General features: G+C 46.8%; 1 protein-coding gene across 2 annotated transcripts in view; it reads left to right on the plus strand.

Annotated features, from left to right (window-relative positions):
- ITGB6 (integrin subunit beta 6) overlaps nt 1–12,959 on the plus strand; it is a 238,631-nt gene that overhangs the window by 149,311 nt on the left and 76,361 nt on the right. For both annotated transcript variants that reach the window (XM_078681677.1, XM_078681676.1), the window contains exon 13: nt 58–158. In XM_078681677.1, the coding sequence (XP_078537803.1) occupies nt 58–158 (101 nt within the window). The remainder of the gene's footprint in view (nt 1–57; nt 159–12,959) is intronic.

A 12,959-nucleotide genomic window follows, 5' to 3' on the forward strand; every position in this document is an offset into this window, starting at 1 on the left:
ATTGTCGCAGCGTGACAGACCGGGATTGATGGGCTGTTGTGTTATTGTTTTCCGCAGGAGCTGCATAGAATGCCATCTGTCTTCCACTGACGAGCAGTCACCAGGGGAATGCGCGGAAAAATGTAAACTAGTCGACTCCACTGTCAGCACAACGCAAGGTTTATATTTTTACATTTATTTTCACTGGTATGGTTTCTTTTGTGTGTCCGTCTTTATTGCAAACAAAAATCAGACAACACCGCAGAAATACGAGATACCTTGGTAGATAGACCGTTACAGTTGTCCTGTATAGTTCCAGTATATATGGTAATATCTGTACCGCACATATTGGAATTTTGAGTCTGATTTGCCTGAATACATTTTGGCAGGTCAAGAATACTGCTGAAATGTATCGGGTGAAAATGCCCTGCAATTACGTGGAAAGGTGCGGGGTTTAGTGCATGCAGTAAATACCAAAATCCGAATGTTAATCCCGATTATTGGGGTCAAGCTCATATCGGTGTTATTTATTACACTCAATCAATTCCTACCCAGCTGTGTCGAATTTCATCAAGTGGGGTAAATGTTGGACCAAACACTGAGCCACTCCTAATGAGGCCCTTAAAGGCTGCATACAGTCTTGGCAATTTTCTGGTTAAGTTTGGACTGTTTCCACATCGCTTACTTTATTAAATAAACAAATAACTAAATAAGCAAACAAATACATAAATAAATGCAGGGTCCTAAGGTTCTACTTAGCAGCCTACTGCCAGAATGGCCGAAAGTAAGGTTTGCTCACTCTGCCTAGTTTTGATTTCACTTGACCACTTGTTATCTCATAACTGCATCCAGTGGCGTAGCTAGACATTTGGCAGCCAATGGCGGCCCCCTGCGTTTGCCATCCTGGGGTTTGGGTGCAGCAATCCCTTGCGACAGCCGTGCTCCTCCCCCTCACCCACCCTTGCTACGCCACTGCTTGCATCTGTGCTTTCCCCCTTTGCCATTCTTTCGTATCTTATTCTTCCTATGTCTGTTGCCTTTTTCTGCCTTCCTCGCTCTGCGTCAAAGTCTGCTGATCAAAAATATGTCATGGTCCCACCACCAGCATCAAATAAGGACTGTTTCACCAGTTTTATGCTTCCTGAGTTAATCATTGATTTTGGGCCCATGTTTCAGTGGTATGAGGTAAGATGTGGCTTATGTTTCTCTTCTTGAAATAGTAGAGAATGCGTGGGGTGTGGATTCAACAAACTGCCAGGTGAAAGGGCGAGATTTTGATCGATACCTTATATCTATTGATCCAAACCTCGATCTGGTCGACTGAACCTTTGTTGCCTGTCTGTGAGGAAAGAAAGTGCACCTATTTCCAAGCTAGTTCACCCAATAAAGGACTCTGCTCCCAAAGATCACAAACAACTTCTAGCTTTCAAAAGTTTATTGTAAAGATATGATAAGCTGCAAATACAGACATCTCAGAATGAGATTCACGAGATACACAGGTCCAATTACATACATGTGCTCTCGAAAAGCCCTCAGACGAGCAACAGAAATCACTAACACAAGTTCTAAGAATAATAAAGCTATCAGCATTGACGCATATCTCTCCTTCATTTAGGTTGGAGGAAAACGCAAAGGTTAGGCTGTCCCTACCCTGCTCTAGATGGTATCCCTACTTAACCAAATCCCCAACCTAACAAAGGTGTCAGCAGTGAATGACCCCCAAGGGAAGTCACTCACTCTAAGTCTCTTGGTGAAAACCTATAGTTCTCCAGTCATGACCCCTCTCTGCCTACCCATCCGCTCTCTAAAGGGTCCTCAGGTATCTGCTCTAACTCCACCCAGGGGTGCTGTCCCTAATACAAAACAGTCAACAACATTTGAGACGCCCCTTGCGAGACGCCTCTCACGTGGTGTAGCTTCTGGCTTTTTCCATGATGCTTTGTATTGGGCCTCATACGTTAGAGTTGACCTTGCTTCTCAGACTCTTCTCCGGCCCGCTGATACCCCTTAAACATTCCGGAACCCTCCTCCATGTCTAGGCCGTCTACTGAACAGACCTCTATTCATTCATTTATAATTGGATCCCCCCTCTTCCTTTGCAGACAGATATCTGTAGCCAAGAACCCAACTCTCATAGACTTCTAAAAAGAAAAAGCTTGCAACATTTCTCAGCCCAGACATGTACGTATAAATCAACGTTAAAACATTTCAGGCCTACAATATTTTTCATCAGGATTATAGCATTCAACTTCTTCATTTAATTAAAGCATGTTAATACTCTTATTCTATTATTTAATAAACATCTCTATAAATCACGGCCTATTTAATGCAATGACCAAAACATTAATACAATCTGTGTCGTGAAAAGAACCACCTTCCCTTTCCCTCCAGCTCTGGCCCTGAGGCCTACCACATTCTGCGTTTAACCGCATACCATCTTATGTTTTAACAGCTACATGACATGGATTCAAAAATAATCACATCTACTAAAATCATATAATGTCACACATTTCTGTATTAGTTCCACTTCTACTTAAATCTCTACATTAGCTATACATTCAGAATATAATTGCAGATACTATTAGCACTCATGGCATTTCTCCTCATGATTTGTGCTTACTACAGATAAGTGTGATGTACTCATACATTTAAGTCAGTTTGCGCTCTCTCAGTTCCCCCCTTTGATGACCTCTCGGGGTCATCACTACCATTTAGACTGCAGTTATTGCTGGCATTCTCTGCGCTTCCAGAGCCCTCAGACTCCTGTACTGATTATCTTGTATGGCAGCCAATCTCTGCAGCTGTTCTCTTTGGGCCCTTTCTGACCTTCTTGCTCTGTACCATTTGAATACCCTCACCAATCCCCACAATATAATCCCACAGATCAATATTATGATGATAGGCTTTAGGATATACCAAACAAAGCTTTTGCCTAAGGTGGAAAACCACCCTCCAACTGTACTCATTCCGTGGCCCACCTTTTCCCAAACATTTTCTCTACTCAAGTCTTCGATCTCCTTGTGAATATTAGTTATGTTCTTAATAACTTTCTCAAGGGGCTTCGAATTGTCTGGAATATAAGTGCAGCATTCCTGGACCTTCAAAGCCTTACAGACTCCGCCCTCTTTTGCTAGTAGGACATCTAATGCAAGACGGTTTTGAAGAACCATAGCCCTTATCGATTGCATCTCTCCTTCTACCAGCATTAAGGACTGTGCAGTGCTGGCAGACAACCTGTCGACAACTGTTGCCAGTCGTCTAATTTTAACATCATTAAGGATTACTCCCAAAAGAGGGAACATAGCTCCAAAGACATCTCCAACCATTTCTGCATCCCCTACATCTCTCCTTCCCCTCGAAGATGTCTTGCCCTCAATGATCACTAAGTCTTGTGCATGATATATTTTGGGGAAGACAATTGCTAGGTAACATGATCCATACCAGTTATCAGGTAGTCTCACGTAAGCATTTCTTCCACATACAAAATACACATTTGGAATCACTTGCATTCCTTTCAGGAAATCCTTAGTGTAGTACTCTAAATTAAAAGCATGTTCACAGTCAACTTCACCCACGTATACATTTTCATAATACGTTTTGGCTCGGTGAAGACATAGCTTTCCTCTCTGCGTCTTATCTAAAGCTATTGGACCACTACTACCCTTTCTCTTGTGTGCCTTCTCTTCCTCGGTCCAATCTGTTTTCCATTGTCCTGATTTTTTCAAAATCTTTTGTCTCCTATAACGATCATCCACCTGCCCTATGAACTTCTTCTCGACTTCTGACACCTTGCATGTCAGGTTATTTCTACGGGCATGTGAAGTATCTAAGGTAATCCAAGGAATGAAGAACTTGGCCAATCTGTCTTCACTCTTCCAGTAGTCCCATTTGTTCATCTGCTTATAATTTGGGACTTCTGGCAACACTGAATCATAATTGGAGAAATAGTATTCAAAACTATCTCTCTCATAAAATATACTAAGCAATAAGCTACATGTAATGCCATATGTCAGCGGGAGGTGATGATATCGAATTCCCTCATCTACAGACGCCGGCAACTGCATGCAGACGTAGCAATCCTTAACCTCCATGGCATCCACGTATTCATATAAGAGTTTAGCATAAGCATTTGACCTAAAGTCTCCTTGGGACTCATCTACGTGTAATCTGCGGGCTTCTGCAGCTAATAACGCTTTCTCTTGAGTGTTTTCCCTTTTCTCACCAGCAACAGTAGGTGTAAGCGTTTCTACAGATTTCACATCAGTTACCTTTACCTCCTCCTCATGTCCCTTTACATAAGAAATTGTTACCACTAAAGCTATTAATATTATCACTCCTACTATTAGTGTACCTATTATACATTTAGCTCTGCGGTTCTGGGTGCCGGCCTCCATTTCGTCAGACAATATGGCTCTCTCTTATCTTTAGCAAAAAGTTCTTTTCCTCTCGTTCCTTTACAGTCTCTTTTTAATCCTTTTGTCTTTCGAATCCACACAACTGGAGGCTGACAACCTTCTTCGCAAAAGTTCTTTAACAGTTCAATAAAGACAACCCTAGTCCTTCTCCATCAACTCAAGGGAAGTTCCCTATAATTCTCTGCTTCCTGGGCGCTAGGTAATCTTCTTTTTCTGCTTGCTCTATTTACAAAGTCCTTTAACAGTCTACTATCAGGTTTGTGGTTGCAGCTTCAATAGCATAGTTCAATATTTCCAAACGAAGATTGTGCTCTTCATGTGCTGTTATCGTTGTACCAAAGTCGGGGAATTGCAATTCTGTAAGGAACATGTGTTTTAACTTGCTGAGGCGGGGAGGTCTGGGGAGCATGAATGTTAGTGACCCTTCTTGTTCGACACCGGGTACCAACAGTCGTATTTCCACGGTGATAATGGGCTCAGAACTGGACACCACCACCGCTCGGATCCTCCCTGTCTCCGGTTTCACAGACATCTGTCGCCAGATATGTCCACTCAGGTGTGGAGTATCTTCTGTTAGGCACACGCACTCTTCTTGACCTTCTTCGGTCCGGTGCTTCAGCGCCCTGAGCACCTTCTTCTGGGTCTGAGTCTTCTGATATCGGAGGAAGGGTTAACTCTGGAGTTGACCTCAGGCTAGAGCTCCTTCTTTGCGGCCAATTAGCTTCTCCACGTGCCCTTCTACTCCTTCTCCTTCTGGTCTGTTCTCGCTCTCTTTCAGACCTGTCAGGGTCAGACTCGTACTCCCAGCTGCTTTCTCCTTCTGTAGCGTCGTCTGTTTCGCTGTTGTACTGACCGTCCTCAGCCTGGTCAGACTCGTTCCCTGCTTCCGCTGGCACCTCTACAGCTTGGCTAGCCCCCTCTATGGCTTCTCGGTCCTCTGCTGGACGTCTATCCGAGAGAGGAGCTGTTTCTTCCAGAGGTGCTGGAACCCTTCGCGTATGTGACGCGTGGATCCAATTGGGCAGGCCTCCCACCTTCACAGCTGTGTTCGTGATCAGGATGACCTGGAAGGGCCCACGCCAACGAATATCCAAGCAGCTTCTTCTCACATGTTTTTTCACCAGGACCCAGTCCCCAGGGTACAGGTCATGGCACGGGCCCTGGCACGCTGGAACCTCGGCAGCCTGCACCTGAAGGGACACAGAACGCATGGCGTCAGACAGCCCCTTACAATAGTCCAGGATCATATCATCTGTGATATTTAACAGTGCAGTAGCTGGGACAGATGGCAGCCTCATTGCTCTCCCCATTAACACCTCATGTGGTGATAACCCTGTCCTTCTGTCTGGGGTACTACGAAGGCTCATGAGAACCAATGGCAGGGCATCAGGCCAACTCAGGGTCGTTGAGGAACAAACTTTTGCTATTCTGGCCTTGATAGTGCCATTGATCTGCTCCACAATTCCTGAGGCTTCTGGTCGGTAACTGCAATGCAACTTCTGGTCAATATTTAGCGCTACACAAACCATCTTCACAAGCTCGCTGTTAAAATGTGTTCCCCTATCTGATTCCAAAAAGGCCGGCACCCCGAAGCGAGGAATGAGTTCCCTGAGCAGTAACTTAGCCACTGTGAGGGTGTCGCACCTACGTGTAGGGTATGCCTCAACCCATCTGGAGAACACACAAACAATCACCAGGACATAGCGGAGGCGGTTGCACCTTGGCATTTCAATGAAATCTATCTGCATTCGATTGAATGGACCTCCAGACCTTCCTATGTGACTCAGTGCAACTGGTGTTCTTTTCCCTACGTTCAGCTGCTGGCAGGTCACACAACGCTGACACACTGCTTCTGCTGCTATTCTAAACTTAGGATTGTACCAAGTTTGTCTAAACACTCTCAGCATAGCATCTCTCCCTAAGTGTACGGGACCATGTATGAGTCTAGCCATTGGACTCACCATCTCATTGGGCAACACTGCTCTGCCGTCTGCTGAGACCCAAAAATGGGTCTCACCCATTACACATCCTGCCTTTTCCCATGTTTCTTTTTCAGAATCAGGAGCATTTTCTTGCATGGTTGACAGTTCATCCCAAGTATCAACAGTTTCCAGTATCATGGCTAATTCAGTTCTTACATTTATTCCACCCACTTCCACCTCTGTGAAAGAGTAACCTTGTTCCGCGCAATACCGCGCAACTTCATCAGCATATCTATTGCCTTTCGAAACAAAGTCCTCATTTCTGGTATGTGCGGTGCATTTTACAACTGCGATACTTGCTGGGCATTGCAATGCCTCTAACAACAGGCGCACAAACTCTCCATTGCGAATGGGAGAGCCTGAAGAGGTCATGAAGCCTCTTTGAGACCATAACTGCCCGTAATCATGAACTACCCCAAACCCGTATTGGCTGTCGGTGTATATGGTGACTCGAATTTGATTGCTTGCCAAGCAAGCACGTGTCAGGGCAATAATCTCGGCTACCTGAGCGGAGTGTACTCCTTCCAGGCACCCAGCTTCCACAACTCCAGTAATTGTACAAACAGCATAAGCTGCTCTCAACTGCCCAACTTCGTCTCTTACACATGAGCCATCGACAAAGAAAATTTCATCTGGGTCAGTCAGTGGCTCATCTACGATGTCGGGTCTGGGTTTGGTGCATAGTTCAGTCACATCGAGACAGTCATGGTCTGTATATTCATCATCATCCTCAATATCATTTGGAAGTGGCATCAAGGTAGCAGGGTTCAAAACAGAGCATCTCTTGAGGGTCACATTCTCTGCAGCAAGAATAACTTGCTCATAGCGCGTGAGCCTGCTGTTGGTCAGATGCTGTGTTTTGGTCCTGGTCATCAACAGTTCAACAGAATGGGGCACGCACACCTCTAACGGGTGCCCCATAACGATATTTTCACATCTCTCAATGCTGACACCCGTTGCAGCAACGGATTTGAGACATCCGGGCAACGCTGCGGCTACTGGGTCTAAAGTAGCCGAGAAATAAGCAACTGGTCTACGGGCATTCCCATGGATTTGGACTAACACAGACAACGCGCAACCTTCTCTCTCACAACAGTAAAGAAAAAATTGTTTATTGTAATCAGGCATTCCCAATGCCGGAGCACGACACAGGTCCTCTCGCAGCTGTAAGAACGCCATCAAACAGTCTTTGTCCCATGGTACCGGATCACTCACCTCTTTGTGCGTCAGTTTTTGCAAGGGCTTTGCTTTCAGTGAAAAGTTCACGATCCACTGTCGGCAATAACCCACCATCCCTAGGAACATCCTGACCTCTCTCTGTGTCTTAGGCGCATTCATTTTCATGATCGCCTCTATCCTGTCTGGTGACACCTTTCGTTTGCCTTTCTCTATTCTGTGTCCCAAGTACTGCACTTCTGTCAGGCAGTACTGCAACTTTCCCGGGGATACCTTGTGCCCATTGGCAGCTAGGTGATTTAACAAAGCAATGGAGTCTTCCCTGCAAGCTTCTTCTGTTTCTGACGCCACAAGGAGGTCGTCTATGTACTGGACCAGAACTGACTTCTGGGGCAGCACTAGACTTTCAAGATTTTTCTTCAAAAGCTGGTTAAAGATCGATGGGCTCTCTGTATACCCCTGAGGGATACGACACCATGTTAGGACGCGATTTTCCAGCTTAAATGCGAAAAGAAAATGGCTTTCTTCGTCCAGAGGGATCGAAAAGAAAGCCTGGCAAAGATCGATCACAGTGAACCACTCAGCTTGGAATGGAATCTGAAACAGTATCACTGATGGATTCGGTACCACTGGACAACACGAAACGACTATGTTATTAATCTTTCGAAGGTCCTGTACTATCCGAAATTTCCCATTTGGTTTCTGCAGACCCATAATCGGGGAGTTGCATGGACTACCCACGATTTCTTTCAGTATTCCCTGTTTAATCATGGACTCGATCACGGGTTTTATGCCTGCAATCGTTTCTGGAGTCAATTTATATTGGGGTGTTCTTGGGAACTCAGCATGCGGTTTCACTACAATTTTCACTGGGTCCACCCCCTTGACCAATCCAATCTCTTCCCCAGTGAAATCCCATACTTCTGGTGCCACTGTCTCTCTCAAGTCCCAGGGGAGCTCATCTACTGTTAAAGTAGGGTACAGCTCCACGCATATTCTTGAGTTTGCAACTTTAAAGTCTGCGTCATCATCATTGGTCAATACCTCCACTCCCTGAGGTGTACAGTATATAGTACAATTCAATTTACACAACAGGTCTCTTCCTAGCAGACACACAGGACTTGAATCGCAAACCACAAACTGGTGCTCATCGCTGTACTTCCCTATTTTCACCTGTACCGGTTCTGTCAATTGGCTGGTTATTCTCCTGTTTGCGACCCCTACCACCTGTATGGTCTCTCCAGACATGGGCAGGTCTGGAACTGCAGCTGACCTGATCGTGGATCTAGTGGCTCCTGTGTCCACCAGAAATGTCGTAGGGCACCCTGCTACTTCTGCTTCAACATAGGGTCCCCTTTGGTCCACCTCCAAGGCTGCCCCGAGGGTGCAGTCTTCTCTTTCCACTCTCTGTCCGGTTAATGGGTCCACATAATAGCACTCTTCCCCTTCCACAAACAGGGGCATTTGTCTATAGGTCTTACCCATACTCCCTACTCGAGGAGGTTGTGGGAACTGGGCTCGGGGAGGAGCCCCCCCCCCTTTGAGCACCTTTCCTTGGTATGGCGCTACCCCTCTTGTAGGTGCTCTTTGGACCTCTTCCTCCTCTTCCTCTTGCTCTCCTATCTCCACATTATAGGGGCACTCGCGTTTCCAATGCCCCACCTCGTTACACTGGTGGCACCTAGTCGTTTTCTTCAAGGCAGCTATATCTATTCTGGGTCTAAAGGTGGAACTCTCCTCATTGCCCTTGTTCTGACTGTACTGCTTCTTTCCTCCTGTACCTGTTCCTTGCTGCTGCTGCTGTTGTCCCCCTTTCCCTGCTGCCTGCATCTGTACCACCATCAACTTTTCCTTTAGTTTCTTAGCCTTGGAATCTATCTCATCACAGCAGTACCTGGCATATCTCAGTATTTCATCTAGAGGTTTAGTTTGCCAACAAATCGAGTGTTGCTGAATCATTAAACTAATATCCGGTCTCAGTCCCAGGACGAACTTGGACACAAATTGCCCTATGTCTTTTGGATCCATTACATCTAAACCGCTATACTGTTTAAACGCCTTCAGCAATCTCTCGTAATATTCGTGAACTGTCTCTTTGGGTTCCTGTCTTGTTCGGTCTATTCTGACCCAATCTATGTCTTGCATTGGCACTTTCTCTTTCAGCCAAGTCATCACTCTCTCGAATTTTGCCATCACAATCTCGGACGGCCCATTAGTCTTAGCATCTCTCTCTGGCTCCGTTATGGGCCACTCAGCGCTAACCTTGCATGCTGTCCACAGATCTCCTGGTACTACAATGTCAAACAGCGTGTTCAGATCTATCCAAAGGACCTTTGAGATTTTTACAAATCTCTCCACTTGCTTGTACCACTCCACTGGGTTCTCACGTAATTTGGGGAAAGAGGTGGTAAAAGCAGCTAAATCTCCCCTACTCCAAGGGACATGTACATAGTTCCCATTTGCAACTTCACGCAAAGGGTAAGCTTCTATTCCCTGCTGTCCTGGTGTCATACCAATCATGCTTCTCCTGCCGGTCCCTTTCTTGGACCACCTCTCTTCCCACTTATCTAGTGCCCTCCATGTCCTTATTCCAGCAATCAGTTCCCTTATGTGCGTTTTCAACCCAATCGTTCTCCTCTCATCTAGGTCTCGATCTGTATAATGTAGCCTGTGGTTACCCTGTAATGCTTTGGTTCTTGACAAGTCCACCATATATTTGCCTGCTAGTTCGACTAACTTCTCATGGACTGCTCTCGCTTTTCGAGTAATGTCCTTTGCCATATACAGTATTTCATCCTGTTCATACATTTCCATTCTTTCCAAAGGCAGGGTACCATCTACCATGTCATCCAGGTCTGACCTTAAACTGGTGACATCAAGTCTCTTGGCTTTTATCTCAGCTCGCAACATGTCTTTTGAAGGGGGCTCACTGGTCTCCCTACCATCCCAACTTCGAGCTCTACGTTTGGGCTCGGGAGAGTTAATGGGTGGTCTCCCTTGCTCCCATCTCTCCAGGTCCCATGCTCGGCCATCCGATCTTGGAAGGTGATGGAACACGGGCCTGTTACCCCTACTCTTGCCCTGCCCACTCTCTTCTTCTTCTCTCCTCTCACCGCACACCTCTCTGTTATTTTCCCTCTGGTCGCTACTCTCCCTTTGCCTAGTATCGCTTAGTATCCGATACGATCCTCCCTGGGTCCCCATATTCCCTGGGCTGCGCTCATTTCCGTCATCACAGGGACTATGGTGTGACCTCTCACAACTCCCATTCAGTTCTCTGGTGCCGGGCACACAGTGTGGACACTTAAAGCTGTTTCTGTACTCTTGCGCTCTCCTTTCCCCTTCACTGAGTATTGGGCGCGCCACCCCTTCACTCCCGGGGCCCCTGTTTTCCAGGTCTGTTCCATCTCCTCTCCGGGCCCAATGGGTGACTCCCCTACTCCCTCTACAGTCCCACTCCGGGCTGCTCTCCCCAGCCCCGCAGTGAGTCCGAGCTCGGCTGTCCTGACTTTCCCTTTCAGCTTCCGCAGCATTGATGCTCTTTTGAGCCTTCACTGCCTCATCCCACTGCTTCATGTACTCATTTAGCTCTTGAAAGGATTTTCGTCCAGATCCCCTCAGATCCATTGGCCATCTAGGGCCCCCAGGATCTCCTCCTGGGTCCCCTGCTGTGTGCATCGGGGTGCTCCACTCTCTGGGTATCGGCATCTGACTTGGGGAATTGATCGTATCGTTCCTCCTTGCCTTCTCTGCTCTTTCTCTGTCCTTCCGTACCCGTTCTTCCCCTCTTGCTCTCTCTTGGTCATATATCGATATTATAGGACCTATGGTAACAGGTACCTGTAGTGCATCTGGTAATGGGTAGGATGTGGCACTTTCCGTTTCCGGCGCTCTTTGTACCACAAACCTCCCGACTACCTGTTGCACCTGACTAGTCTGGGACAGCTCTTTCTTTGGCTCAGGATCCCACTCTGAACTGGGAAGCGGTCTATGCTCTCCTGCATTGCCCCCCTTATCTCCTTCACTATTCTCGACCTCTCCCCCTGCTCTATTATACGGGGGTGGCCTGTCTGTCAATAATCTGTTTATCAGGCTGTCCTCTGTTTCGCTCTCATCATCTTCTTCTATGGGGCTTTTATTTACGGGCACCTCTAACACTGGGTACAGTTTATTTATTTCCAGGTTATGCACTCTCCATCTTTTAGCATCCGCATCCCACCTGGCATCCTGTACTGCCCTTACCGATCGTTTCACCCTTTCTTGTCGTCTGTTCATATTCTTTTCATGCGCTGCCCTAAGCCATGCATCAAGAGCTTCAAACTGGGTTGGTCTAGGCAAGGGTCTCATTGAGGTCATGACTGATTTTAATCGATGTAACACCTCTAATCTGAACGTCCCGTACTTCGGGAACGTCAGTTCCTCATTTCCTTCAGTAATCTTACTCCACTCTGATATCCAAAGGATCGTATGCAGCCCAACATTTACTGCCATATAACGAGCTGGCGTACCCTCCGGCGGGGCTTCTTCCCCTTCATACGATCCCCGCTTCTCTCTTTTAAACACCGCTTTCAGCCATTTAAAACACTTCATAATTATGCGCACAATATCCAGCCTCGCTACTCTGTTTACTTCCTGATGACAATCCACCAATCCTGTCGCGGCTTTGCTAGCTTGGCCTATCGCAGCGCGGTCTTTCTCCGGTCGGCCAATCACGTCGCGACCCTGTCTGACGTCTTTGCTAGCTGGCCTATCACAGCGCGGTCTTTCTCCGGTCGGCCAATCACTGCGCGACACTTTCTGACGTCACTTTTCTCCGCTTTGCAGCAGCACCCCTCCTTTCTCAACTCGTCTCCCGGTTATGCATGCGTCCCATTCATACACCGAAAAATGACTACTTCCGACCAAGCGGTCACTTCTCTCGACTGTACGTCCACAGTCTATCTGTAATTGTCAACACAACTGACGAAATGTCTATCGTCTCTCTGATAGGTTGCTTACACACACAGTAACTTCCGACCAGCGTCCGTTACTCACGCACTCACTCTTACGTTCCCCCTATCTCGGTCTCTCGGGTGATCAATGGTACCTCATGACCCCCTTCACACTAGTTGACAATTACTCTGGGTGTCCGATACACCCGAACCACTTAAGCTCTCCTTGAACTTAAGATTTCCACCGGTTGCGCGCGCTCACAACCTGTTCCACAGTCACTCTACAGGCATTCAACTCCGCCAGACATTACAACATAGATACAATACAAAACACCGCAATCTAACACGCATAACCCTTTATACTCACTCTCGACCGATACTGCTGCTTTTTCTGTCTCACGTCATCCGGATCTTCTTCAGCGGGCTGTTCTTCCGATCATCGATCTCTAGGGGCCTTGGGGTAAGCTAACCTGGCC

The sequence above is a fragment of the Lissotriton helveticus genome, chromosome 3_1 (genome assembly GCF_964261635.1).
Source record: "Lissotriton helveticus chromosome 3_1, aLisHel1.1, whole genome shotgun sequence".
Classification (NCBI taxonomy): Eukaryota; Metazoa; Chordata; class Amphibia; order Caudata; family Salamandridae; genus Lissotriton; species Lissotriton helveticus.